The following is a 13,293-nucleotide window of genomic DNA, read 5'->3' on the forward strand; positions in this document are numbered from 1 at the left end:
CCCAAATATGAAAACAAGGAAAGAGTTGTTCAGCTCTGGCAATCCTATGAGCTACGTGCTTACATTCGCATCTAACTAACTAATAGTTATACCATGCATGCCTTTTAAAATGTCTTTACAATTTTGAATAACAAACCTCAAATTTAGAATTATCTTCCTTGCAAGATTGCAAAGTTGCAAAAACAATTTAGGCGTCTATTTTTTTCGTACTAAATCTTAGAACATAATCGAAAATATATTATAACGTACGACAGTAATCCAAAACATCAATAAGGTAAGATAAAGAGTGTCAATTGAATATACTCGTGAATACTACAGTTACGCGTCCGGTTGAATTTCGTATAATTGTACTAAAATCTGAATTAATATTAGTACCATACACTACTCTATTTATATTGCATTTGCTGTCGTGTGCTCTTCTGATGTCTTTTATCTGTTTTTATTTATAGAGATATATGAAATTTTATTTATTTTATCATTTTATTCATTTTGTGTCTCAGTCTTCATAAATAATATAAAAATATAATTAAATTTAATATTATAAAAATTTAAAGTTTTAATATTTTATTGAATCAAAATATTTTCTTAATTATTTTCAATAATAACAAAATTCATGTACTAACCTAGATACTTTTGTAACTAACGCATAATACATATTTACTTATTGTTTCATTTTTGTTAAATAGTTTTCAATTGGGCCGAACGAACGCAGCCCCTCGTGGCCCAATATGCTGCAGACCCTACTGGGCTAAATGTACAGAGTGTATAGGCGCAGCTTGTCCCACTCTTATTTTATTATTATTATGTGAAATTTATTAATATTTATATTTTATTTTTGGAGGTTGTAAATTCTCAAAATATTTTTTTCCCAGTAATACAAAATAAAAGTGTCACAAACGAAATCAACGGTCGCGATTCCTTCTAAGACCAAGAATAGCACGGAGAATTCTAGATCCTTCTATTGTTTCAAAACCAAAATCCGTAAGAATAAATCTGGACCGTTCACTAAATCGAATATAATCAAAGATCTAACCTCAGATCCACCCTCTTTCTTTCTCTCGCCGTCTAGCGGGTGCTCTGCTCTTTCGTTCTCTGCGGCCAATCCTCGGAACCTAAACACTGCGAGTAAATCTCTCGTCACTTCTCTTTCTGTCTCGATCTTTTTTTCTTTCGCTGCTGATCTTCATTCTAGGATGTGGTTTTTAAATTGATTATTTCGATTGTTCAATTTATTGCTTTTTTGGTATCTCTTGATCTTTTTTGTCTGTTTGGAATCAGATAAAAAGAGAAAAAAGAGGTAAAGATGTTTGGGAGAGCTCCAAAGAAAAGCGACAACACAAAGTACTACGAGATTCTTGGAGTCTCAAAAAATGCTTCGCAGGATGATCTGAAGAAGGCTTACAGGAAAGCCGCAATCAAGAACCATCCCGACAAGGGTGGTGACCCTGAGAAGGTCAATAACAATATCTTGTTTTATATTTGGGGATTGTTTTATATCTCAGTTTTCTTTTTCTATTGGACGGGTAAGCTTGTGAAATGGGGTTTCTATTGATTGAAACTATTCAGTATTTTGATGGAGTTGAGTGTCTCAGTAGTTGATTTGATTGTATTAAAGGACTTGTTTGCTAGGACTTTCTGGTTCTAGCTTGCAGATCTGGTGTAATATGAGACTATATCTCTTATTTTACTTGTCACTTTCTGTGTATATGCGTGCGCTTATAGTCACATAATTTTGGCTCCGGTGTTTGTTACTCAAAGCAATAGATCTGGGGAGCTAATGTTTGGTTTTTGCCCATTGGTGACTGTTCCCTGGATTTGTTTACTAATTAGGAAAGAAGTTGACTATAAACAGTTGATTTCTTTCTTAGAATTTTCATATTGGCACATTTAAGTTGTTAGTAGATGAATCTCTAAAATGTGGAACTGCAATTTCAGTTTAAAGAATTGGCCCAAGCTTATGAGGTTCTAAGCGACCCGGAGAAACGTGAGATTTATGATCAATATGGTGAAGATGCTCTCAAGGAAGGAATGGGTGCAGGTGGAGGTGGCCATGACCCATTTGATATTTTCCAATCCTTTTTTGGTGGCAATCCATTTGGTGGTAAGAAAATTATTTTAATTTGGGAGTTAGATTTGATGATTAAGCAATTTGTTGTTTCATTATTTAAGCTAAAAATTATTGTTAATCTAGGTGGTGGAAGCAGCAGAGGGCGAAGACAGAGGCGGGGAGAGGATGTTGTGCATCCACTAAAGGTTTCTTTGGAAGATCTGTATAATGGAACGTCCAAAAAACTCTCTCTTTCACGTAATATAATCTGCTCCAAGTGCAAAGGGTTGGTGTTTGAAAATCTTATTTAATACACCCTATCCATTGTCTATTTTGCCTCTTTCAAGTTCACTTTCTGTAAGGTTAATGTGCCTAACATTGGTATTTTAATATGAGTACCACAGAAAAGGTTCCAAATCAGGTGCATCAATGAAATGCCCTAGCTGCCAAGGTTCTGGGATGAAGATTTCAATTAGACAGCTTGGCCCTGGTATGATCCAGCAGATGCAGCATCCTTGCAATGAGTGTAAGGGTACTGGTGAGACTATTAATGATAAGGATCGCTGCCCACAATGCAAGGGTGATAAGGTTGTACAGGAGAAAAAAGTATTGGAAGTCATTGTTGAGAAGGGAATGCAAAATGGACAAAAGATTACATTCCCTGGAGAAGCTGATGAAGCGGTATGCTAGAACATCCGTTTGTTTTTGGTGGCTTTTGTATCCTGTCATGTTTATTTTGTTAACAGCTGTGTAGGGCTAGATACTGCCATTTGTTTGTTTTTGTGGGCTTATATGAATTTTGGTCTCTTGCAGCCTGACACCATTACTGGGGACATTGTATTTGTCCTACAACAGAAAGAACATCCAAAATTTAAGAGAAAGGGTGATGACCTCTTTGTGGAGCATACTCTGTCCCTCACAGAGGCGCTTTGTGGTTTCCAATATGTGTTGACCCATTTGGATGGCAGGCAACTTCTAATTAAATCTCAACCTGGGGAAGTTGTAAAGCCTGGTAAGCGTCCTTGTGGCCCATTTGGTTTGCATGAGAATACCTGGTGTGCAATAGCTGTTTTTAGTCTTTCTTTATTATGTATTTTGGTTCACGACATTTAAGGAATAGCAATTTATGTGGGCATTTTGCTTCAAATTAGCTGCACGATTAACCTGGTTGGCGTTCAGTGATTGCAACTTCCAAACCTCGTTGATTTATCATGTCCAATTTCTATATCATTTGTCTCTCTTGTTTTTCCTTTTGCTATATGATCCCAATGATGTTCCCAGTGGGTTTTTGAATTGTTAATTTCATTTTATTAGAGGGTTGTATATATAGTGAGAAAGGTTGTATTTATGCTGCTCTAAATTAGAGCTGTCTTTATACATTTCCAGAACTTTGAAATATGAAGTTTTCTTTTGATACTCACTTGCATGACAGTAGTTTTATTGTTTGTGCTATTGATTTTCTTAATCTCTCGGTAACACAGATCAATTTAAGGCCATTAATGACGAGGGAATGCCAATATATCAGAGGTCATTCATGAAGGGTAAATTGTACATTCACTTCAGTGTTGACTTCCCAGACTCGCTAAGCCCTGAGCAATGCAAATCTTTGGAAGCTGTGCTACCGCCGAGAACCTCAGTTGAGCTGACGGACATGGAGCTCGATGAATGTGAGGAGACTACTTTGCATGATGTTAACATTGAGGAGGAGATGCGCAGGAAGCAGGCTCAGGCTCAAGAAGCATACGAGGAAGATGATGATATGCATGGAGGTGCGCAGAGAGTGCAATGTGCTCAGCAATAATCAATGACTGGAGACTGAGGGAAAGGATTTGACATCATGGGCTTTACAAGATCACAGAACAGATTCTTCTAATTGGTATCTTCTACTGTTATAATAGGGGATTACAGTTCTAGCTTTTCCTTGTTTATGGGATTTTCGTTGTGCTTGCTTACATTTTAATGTGTATTTCAGGTTTAGCACCTGAATTAGTTCCATATCTCTTGCGTGAATAATTTAACAATTCTCTGTGATGCTGCGATCAATTATATGATTGATAATTCTTGCATCTATTTGAACTTAAGTAAGTACAGGACTTAGGAGCTGGAGGAAGGAGTCACCCAATTTATATTGAAAAAAATCGATAAACCCTTGAGGGATGAGTATAATGTGTTTTTCCGTTTAATTATTTAAGAAGAATCCAAGTCCATGGTGAGGTGGTCTTTTTCTTGGTCGGTCACCTAATCAATAATTTTGATGATAGTCAAGGCATTGTGATTTCTCCAAATTGTAATATAGATTTTAAAGTTATTGTTTATAAAAATTTACGAAAAAGAAAGATTCTTAAAACAAATATAAAATTTATAAGATTTCAAAGAAATTACTCTAATTTGATAAATTTCTGTTTTTTCAAGAAAGGGTTTTTGTCAATTTTTTTTTTTTTTAAAAAAAAAAACATTTTTCAAAGATTGCATGTGTTTTGAGATGATGACTTTTTGGGAGTGTCATTTTGAGGGAGGGGGAAGAAAATGATTAAAAAAACATTCATTGGATTGAATATGATAAATTATTGTTTTATTATCTGGATTATATATGAAATAATTTTTAGTTCATGGTTTCTTATGTAATTGTAAAAATTTAAACAGAAAATTATAGTTCATGTTTGTTTTTAGCGGAGTTTCAAATTTATAATAACAACAGGTAAAATTAGATGAAAAACTAATGGATTGCTTGACTTATATTGTAGTTCCGTTAATCACTGGATGGAACTGTTCAAGTCTGGTATCTCTTAGTCTCCGGTTGGGTGAATTCCTCCATCAAAGATACGTCCTTTGCGCCATAATAGTTTAATTATCCCCTTATGACGCAGCCGTCTTAGCTCAGCCGGTAGAGCGCATGGCTTTTAACCATGTGGTCGTGGGTTCGATTCCCACAGACGGCGTTTCCCCGACGATTTTTTTTAAAACGTTTGCTTCAATCCCGTCCGATTATTTGTGTGGGCCATGGTCCGGCCTCCAACAGCGAACTCCACGCCCATCTCCCTATTCCAGCCCTAGTCATCTTCACATATGATAAGTGGGCTAAAAAAAAAAAAATATTATTAAATTAATTTTTAAATTTTAATATTTATTACAATTTTATAATAATTTAATTCTGGATAATTTTATTTATTTATTTTAAAGTTTCATTTCTTTTTATTCCTTAACGAAAAATTTTAAACTATTTAGTGTATATCTAGACATTTCAAATAATACCTCAAAATTTTGATTTTAGTTAATAAACTAAATATAATATAATAATTTTTTTTTCTTTTATTATTATACTATAGAGTTTAATTTTCCTCTCTAATTTTTACATATAAATAAGGAAATAATACTAGAATGCATTGTTCCTATAAAAAAAAGGGGGGGAAATATTAGAGTATTTAAGTAATAAATTCTCTCATATAAAAGTAATTTTACACTAAATTGTGAAATTTAGGCTCCTAATTTATTTCATAATTTTTTTAATTTTTAATTTTTAAATTTATGTGTTTATGCAATAACCCAAGACTAATCCTTTTTTCCTTTTAATTTTTCAATCTTCCTATTCATCAAAATATTCTCTTTCTTCAAATTTTGCTTTTAGAAAATCGAAATAATATGTTATTTAATTAGACTGTGAACTACAAATTTATGAAAAAATTTAATATTTTATTTCAAGATAATTCACAATGATGGAATCCATGTGCTATTGAAAACGGAAATTGAAATGTAAAGAATTATGACCGTTGCTACTGAAAGTCATCCGATGGTTCCACGTGTCAGCACAAACAATTGTGATGCGACTATGCCTGTCCTAATGCTACACCTGATTAGTGCCCGTTCGCCCACTTCAACGCCTTTGAATTTTAAAATTATTTCTTCTTTCTAGCCGTTGAAGCTCCACCTCCTTGCAACAAACAAAAAGGAAGAAAACTTTTTGACCCACTCTTTTCTCGTGTTTTCTCTCAGCTTAATCACCCAGAAATTTTATCTCGCAAACCCAGATTGGATTCTACCGGCTGAATTTTCAGCAAGGGAGAACATGAAATCAGTGAAAGGCAGGTTACTGAAGAAGCTCAAATCAATCAAACCCATTGGCTATTTACAACAGGATCGAGTTCTTCAGGTACTGGCAGCAGATGCCATTCTTGATTTTTATCCCAAGAGGAGTAACTCCACATCAGGAACACAAGAGACCCAGTTGGTCCCAAAAGACCAAGATAAAGAAGAGGAGAATAATAAGGTGAGCACTGTAGCAGGTCAAGAGCCCGACATGATCGATGTGGCGGAGCTCATGAGAGAACTCAGAGAAGAAGAAGAAAAAGAAGAAGAAGAAGAAGAAAAAAAAAAGGAAGACATGGATTTGGATCATTATGACGACGATAAGGAAAACGTTGGCATATCCATGAAGGGTAAAGACCCGGTAATTTCTAGCAATGAAAATGTGAAGACTGCTTCAAAATCAGAGATGGGTGAGTGTAGGCAGAAACCCTTATCTGAGATCGATATATCCTCGTTCCGGCGGCCGGAATTGGAGTCGAACAGCCTTTTTGATCCAAACCTACTCGCGGCCTTTGAACAAGCAGTAAAAGAGCACATGAGGACGAGGGAAGCAGAGAGAATAGAGAGAACAGAACAGAAGGAGAAGCTTGGAGAAAACAGAGAATTAGAAACAGAGGAGGAAAATGATCTCCAGGAAATCGCAGAAATGGAGCCCCCCCAAAAAACCCGCCGACTAGAAGACGACGGCAACGAAGTTGTTAATAATAATTACAGTGACAATCCATTATTAGAATTCGAAGAGAGGTGTCCGCCGGGCGGAGACGGGTCAGTAGTCTTCTACAGCACGACGCTGAGAGGGATTAGAAAAACCTTCGAAGACTGTAACAGAGTACGGTTCCTGCTAGAGAGTTTCCGGCTGGTGTTTTTGGAGAGAGACGTGTCAATGCACAGGGAGTACAAGGAAGAGTTATGGAGAATAATGGAAGGGAAGACAGTTCCGCCAAGGCTGTTTATAATGGGAAGGTACATAGGAGGAGCTCAGGAGGTATTAGGTTTGCACGAGCAGGGAAAGCTCAAAGTGCTTTTCGAAGGGATCCCGCCTGCTGACATGTTCAGCGAGCCATGTGAAGGATGCGCTGGAGCTCGGTTTGTGCTTTGTTACAGATGCAGGGGAAGCCATAAGCTTGCTGCGGATGGTGATGGGTTGTGGAGTAGATGCCCTGAGTGTAATGAAAATGGATTAATCATATGTCCATTCTGCTGCTAGTTAAACTTCATCTTGTGTATCATTTAGTATTTGATTGGATTCTTTTGCGTGTTGAGATTTCTGTATACAATTTCCAATGTTGTAAAATTGGTTTACAATAAATTTTTTGGGCATTTTACCATCGTTTTGGTCATAACTGTCAACTAGGACTGGGTATACACATTTTAAAAAATAACATCAGTTGTTTCATTATTGTAAAATTACAAGAAGTTCATGTACAGTTATACATGCTGTTCCTATGTTCTAGCTGTTATTAGGCCAGTTATGTCCACATTGAAAGCTTTGATGCTTGGCGTCTTCCCCATATAAACATTAATTCTCATCTTTCATGTCTGACCCTTTCGCTGAAATGCCCTTCTAAGCTTCTAACAGAAAATAATCGCTGAAGAGCATAGCCAACATCAAGTGAACCATACGTTGTAACAACAGGAATACAGAACAGATGCCACATGACAATCAAGATTTTCATCCAAACTTCAGAAACCTCCCAGGCAGGTTGACTGTTGAGTTGAGCTATGTACTTGCACCTCTCTTGGGATCTTGCACCAAAGAGAAAGATGTCAACTTTAGCTTCACATGGGACTAATTGAACCCATAAATTTTGATGCCAGCTATAATTTGTTCCGTATCAATCAAATTTGTTCTTGAGTTTGTCTGTGAAGTGTCAATTTCAGCTTTTGAGAGAATGCACTAATTATTCTGCACGGTCATGAAGCCTGAAGTCTATTAACTCCCAAAGCAAGGAGACCCTGCAAAAATTATCTCACAGGTAAAACCTATCACCACAAATACAAAGAATGCAAGTATCTGAATACAGATAGAAGGCCTTTCTGTTTCAAATTCAATTCATCCATTCCGAGAAATCAGGTAGTTGTCAGGATCTGTTTCAAATTCAATTGCCAGTAGCTATATATAGATCAGTCTCCTGTGCAATCTTAATCAGTCTTAAGTAACAAAAAAGTACTACTAACATAAGATATGGCAGAGAAGTAAGGCCTCTTCCGTAGATGGTCATTTCTTGGCCTCCATGCAGTCAGTAACAGGGCTCAATTTCAAACCTAACAATCTGTACTAACACGCCCTTCTCCAACCAGTTTAAAGTATGCAGAGAAGATTGAAGGAACAGGCATGACATAAAATAGCAACCAGCTAGAAATGCTCAACACAGGCTACTACAAATTATAGCCTTCTTTTCTATTATGTTCAAGACATGAACCTACAACAATCAGTTGGTTGAAAGTACTATGTTGAGACATGCACCAACATACATTGTTATTGCATGGCTAAGCATTTGGTTATCATATGAAATACAAATAAAAGGTTATTGAGATGTATGGCAGACTAATTATCTGCTTTTAAACCCTAATCTGAGCAAGGCCAGGACCAGCATATTCCACCTCTCATCTAACCCTCTTACTTATTGTCTTAGTATATTTAGTCCCACTTCTTCCCTACTTGTGTTTCTAGATTTATTCTTCTTTTAGATGTCCATATTGTTATGCTGGTCTAAATTTCTCCTCCCATAGGCTACAAATACTTAACCTTGGTTAAATATAAAAAAGCACAAGCATGTATATTAGTTAAGTCCCATCTCTTAAGAGGAGAAATTTAAAATAGCCCAGAAAGCATTTATCAGTCTGACAGCACCAGCTTGTTTAGGGATGGAATCCAGTCAATAATCCCCCAACTGTGGCAAAGTTATTAGGCTAGACAAGTTGGTTTCTAAATCTCCCAGTAGCAGGGCTGTAGAGCAGATCTTTAGGATGTGACACGCCATTTTATTCTAATACTCCCCATAAAGAAGTTGCCCGGGCCCTCAAATTTATTATTGGATTTGCTGTGGAAAAAATGTTTTCCAAAGGGTGTTAGAAACCAATAATAATACCAAAAGAACAAAGAGCCACCACTTCTACACTAAACTTGGATGGGAACAGACGATTCCACATCTCACCTTTCCCGCTTCCACTTTCACACTCTAAACCTATAATGCTCTCGCCCCTCCATCAAAATTGATCCCCGACAAATGTAGCTAAAATCTCTCTTTCTAAAGCTTTCAATCTACCCTATAAACCTCCATATATGTTTCCATAATGGCCCGTATATGAATTTCTATCAACAAACATTAGAACAAAATTGCAAGATAGAATTCGTTATTGAAATCAACAACATATCTAGGCAAACAACCATTCATTGAATGTCTCTATCAAATATTCCATAATAGGACTAACTCAATGATTGAACCAGCTGAAAAATAAAATTAAGGATGAAAAATGATTCCAACGCCTCACCTCATAGTCTTAGAGTCGTGCATTTAACCTATTCAAGCTTAAAGCATCTGTAGTACTTGCAGCACAAGAGCTTTCTTGGTGTGTAATGCCTTTGGAAATTGCACTCCCAATCATACTTTGAGAACAAAAGTAAGATAGTGTCTGCAACCAAGAAACTAAAGTGGGCTTGCGTATGACATCTTCAGATTCAGAAACTTGTGAATGTAGCTCATTAAGAACCAATTTCTGCCCATCTTTTGGTAACTGGACAACCAACTGTGCTAACAGCTTCAACAAGTTTGGCAACACCTAGGCAAGTAATTATAGATATCACATAACTCGATAAATAGTAACAGCTTCATCACATAACTCGGTAAATAGTTTCAAATCTCACATTGTTTAAGGACACTGGTGTATTAATTTCCGTCAGGACAGGCAATCCAGAGAGTGAATCAACATACATATGAAAATAGAACTAAGGAAAAAGAGAAACACTAGATTTAAACTCAAAAGAAAAAAAGAAAAGGAAAAGGCAATAGACATAAATTGTCCTGGATAACTTTGCATTCGTTACAAATAACTTATACCTGCATTTTTCTGAAAGCAACTTATTACCTGTATATCAACCAGAGAAATAAGCCTCAATAGCAACTCTATTATCTTTTTACAAGGCTCAGATTCTCCTTGCCAATTCTTCCAGACATCAGTCTCCTGAGTGAAAACTTCGGTGCAAAGTTTTGTAGCTTTCTCAACAAGAGAATTGACACAAAAAAATATGGCTGGACTTCCAGCAGGAAGATGTCGAATCAATGCTGCAACCCCAGAAGCCATACCCTCAAATGGAGTAATCCCAGGATATCCCTGCATTCACATCAAAGAAAATTTTCATTACCAAAACTTTATTGACACTGCTAATATAGGATCATCAAGATTCTGTCACTTTCAATACCTCCAAAGATCTTTGCATGTAATAGAAAACAAGTTGCTCCTTCAACAACCTTCTTTCATTACCATCAGAAATTTTCTCGGAAGAAACAAATGCTACAAACAGAGAATGTGATGCTCGAGCTACTTTTCTGTTTGGATGTCCCATATATCTAACCGTACATGTAATAAGGAACGGAAATTTGTATTCCAAAGCTATAAATACTGAAAAATAGAGTGTACATGTAATCACAATTTGTATACTATACCTAAGTACCAAAAAATGGAGCGAAACTAGTTATTTGAGTGAGGATACAGAAACATAATTGGAGCAACCACTCTCCTAAATAAAGGAGCTGGCAAATGTTCAATGCAAGTTGGAATAACTCTCAGGTAGAACAACATGCGAGCAGTTTGTACCTCATCCTTGGACCATATATTTTCCATTTTTGGCATAAATGACGAGCCTACAAGGCAAGAAGTTAAATTCTACCAAAAGCTAGCAATTCAATGTCTAAGATGAAAAGAACTCATGTGAACCTTCATATTATCACATGAATTTCTGGATCCTGAAGATGAATGGCCAATTAAATGGAAGACAGACATTACCTTGCTGATTTGTCAGATCATCATAAGATGGTATCGATTCTATGAATGACACAAAAGCAGATTCATTCTTCTGAACATTGGCAATGACCGCTCGAATTGTGTCCATATATTCTGGCAAACGCATTCTGCGGAAATACTCCACACAAGAGAATGAAATTAATATCTGGACTGATGTTTCCATTTGTAATTCCTGGGAGTATTTTGAATTTAGCCTGTGTTTTGTAACAGCTAATGCGAAAAGTACAACCATAAGGAAAGCAGATTCAGCTATCTTCTCCATATCCCCAAGCAATTCATCTTCCACACCACGAACCAACAAAGCAACCTGTCGGTGTTTCAAGTAAAGATCTTGACAGAAATCCCATATAATTTTTTCCACTATTCTTCTGTTGTCTTCATCTGCTGATGCGTACTGATTGCAAAACACACCAGTTATGGCCCCAGCTTCTTTAAAAGGAATACTATTAAGATGCTCTTTAACCATGTTGAGCCCTAGTCCAGGAACAATACCGTTATGGGACTCAAGGACCACTTTATATATGTGCCGTAAAGGAAACACTTCAGTTGATAATGTTGAACCCAAACATATAAATAGAGGATTGCTGAAAGATATTGGCCCACATCGAGCCAATGCTACTGATAAACATTGTAGCAGAAGACTGTCTGCAGGACTTTTGCCCCAATAATAAACTCCTTTGATGTTAGCAATCAAACATTGTGCTATAGATTTTATCTGATTTTCTGCAGAGATCCTTAGTTTGAAGATGTTGTCCAATCCCTGCCCACCTGATATAAATCTATTAAAAGCTCTCAACACTCCAGCTGCAGTCATGACAATGGCAAATGGAACATAACTGGGCTTTGAAGTTTCTAAAGCCTCTTCAACAAAGACTTGAATTTTAGCAAAAGACTGAGATTTGATGAAACTAGATATAAGCCATTCAACTAAATGAAGAATCATAAGCCCATGAGAAACAGTCCCAGCAGGTCCCCCTTCCTTACCCCAAATTCCAAGCAAAGCATCCAAACATCTGGCGCTATAAACATCTAAAGAAGAAGATAGAGCATACCCAATCCCTGCAAGGATTTCAGAAACAAGTCCTTCTTCTGATCCAATCAGTCTGTACTCTCCTTCCAGAAGACCGCAAAGCAACTCCAAGCAAACATTTTTTGACGCTTCAGACAACAGAGGCCTGCAGGCAAAAGCCCCCAAAAGAAGAACGCCTTCGGCCAACAAGGAAGGACTGCTGTTAGAACCAAGCTTAGAAGTAAACACTTGAGAAAGGACTTCCACAGCTGAATCAACGAGCACCAAGGATGGCCTAAAAGACTTCCTGATCCAGACATAAAGAAGCCTGAGAAAGAGAGGATATGACTCACAAGGGAGAGCAAGATTCTGAGAGGATAGAATGGATACAAGAAGCTTTGCTTGTGGGTCGGCAACGTGAAGAGTAGCTTGCGAGTTAAGTAGGGTTTTTAAGGCTTGAAGGTGACGGGTATTGAATGATTGATTCTGTAGTGAATCTCTAAGCTCGGCCCATGCTTGAATAATGGCTCGTGCAGACGATGCAGGTGGCCTAGACGCAACAGTACCACTCCTACTATCACCACTGCCGGTACTGCTCCTCAACCATTCTTCAAGAAAAAGGGTATTCGCTTGTCTTGCCATTTTTATTATTATACCCGGCTGCAAATGAACTGGAAATTCCCAATTCAGATAATTAACCTCTAATCATCTACCTACAAGTTCCATATTCTAAACAACATAGCAAATGAAGATTGAAGCAGAGGACTGAAAACGCATCAAGTTCAGCTAAATCTATCAAGTTCCAAGCATTGAACAGTGATTTTCAATTCTACAGATGTCCCATGTTTCCAACAACCAGAGTTCGACAAAAGAAAATAAGCATATTGTTAGAATCCAAGACGGAGAATAACGTCGAGAGAAAATTCATTAGATTGAGAAAGAAATGGAAAATCAAACGTTTACGTCATAAACCGCAAAGCTTCTTCTTTTCAGTTCTCCTCACTGTTTAATTTTCCCTGAAAAAAAATAAGAAAGTGAAGCAGTCCAAGACAAACTGCTTCTCATCAGAGTTGAAGGCTTCTGTTTACATACCTCGGGATGCGGCCCTGTTTTATTATTTTATGTATTT

General features: G+C 36.9%; 3 protein-coding genes and 1 non-coding gene across 5 annotated transcripts; 3 read left to right on the forward strand and 1 right to left on the reverse strand.

The window, feature by feature from the left end:
* Positions 1-985: 985 nt before the first annotated feature.
* LOC110817119 (dnaJ protein homolog) lies at positions 986-4,113 on the forward strand. Its single transcript, XM_022045525.2, has 7 exons — positions 986-1,125; positions 1,279-1,453; positions 1,936-2,101; positions 2,192-2,333; positions 2,452-2,728; positions 2,861-3,059; positions 3,529-4,113. Exons 2-7 carry the CDS (start codon positions 1,304-1,306, stop codon positions 3,846-3,848), a joined length of 1,254 nt encoding a protein of 417 aa, XP_021901217.1. The 5' UTR covers positions 986-1,125; positions 1,279-1,303; the 3' UTR covers positions 3,849-4,113.
* An 800-nt stretch (positions 4,114-4,913) lies between these two features.
* TRNAK-UUU (transfer RNA lysine (anticodon UUU)) lies at positions 4,914-4,986 on the forward strand. Its single transcript has one exon. It is a non-coding gene; the product is annotated as a tRNA-Lys (tRNA).
* A 974-nt stretch (positions 4,987-5,960) lies between these two features.
* LOC110817227 (Glutaredoxin family protein) lies at positions 5,961-7,458 on the forward strand. Its single transcript, XM_022045673.2, has one exon. The coding sequence runs from the start codon at positions 6,111-6,113 to the stop codon at positions 7,335-7,337; it is 1,227 nt and encodes a 408-aa protein (XP_021901365.1). The 5' UTR covers positions 5,961-6,110; the 3' UTR covers positions 7,338-7,458.
* Positions 7,459-7,499: 41 nt separating this feature from the next.
* LOC110817218 (obscurin-like protein) lies at positions 7,500-13,256 on the reverse strand. Of its 2 annotated transcripts, none has more exons than XM_022045666.2 (6): positions 11,138-13,256; positions 10,845-10,995; positions 10,554-10,701; positions 10,220-10,465; positions 9,626-9,892; positions 7,500-8,086 (listed from the first exon to the last, which is right to left on the reverse strand). In XM_022045666.2, the coding sequence occupies exons 1-5, from the start codon at positions 12,804-12,806 to the stop codon at positions 9,635-9,637; spliced, it is 2,472 nt and encodes an 823-aa protein (XP_021901358.2). In that variant the 5' UTR covers positions 12,807-13,256; the 3' UTR covers positions 7,500-8,086; positions 9,626-9,634. The 2 variants fall into 2 exon arrangements, with proteins under 2 accessions (XP_021901358.2, XP_021901357.2); XM_022045665.2 differs by having other exon boundaries at positions 9,626-9,913.
* Between the last annotated feature and the right edge of the window lie 37 nt (positions 13,257-13,293).

Source organism: Carica papaya, chromosome 8 (assembly GCF_054855325.1).
Source record: "Carica papaya isolate Zhongbai chromosome 8, ASM5485532v1, whole genome shotgun sequence".
Classification (NCBI taxonomy): domain Eukaryota; kingdom Viridiplantae; phylum Streptophyta; class Magnoliopsida; order Brassicales; family Caricaceae; genus Carica; species Carica papaya.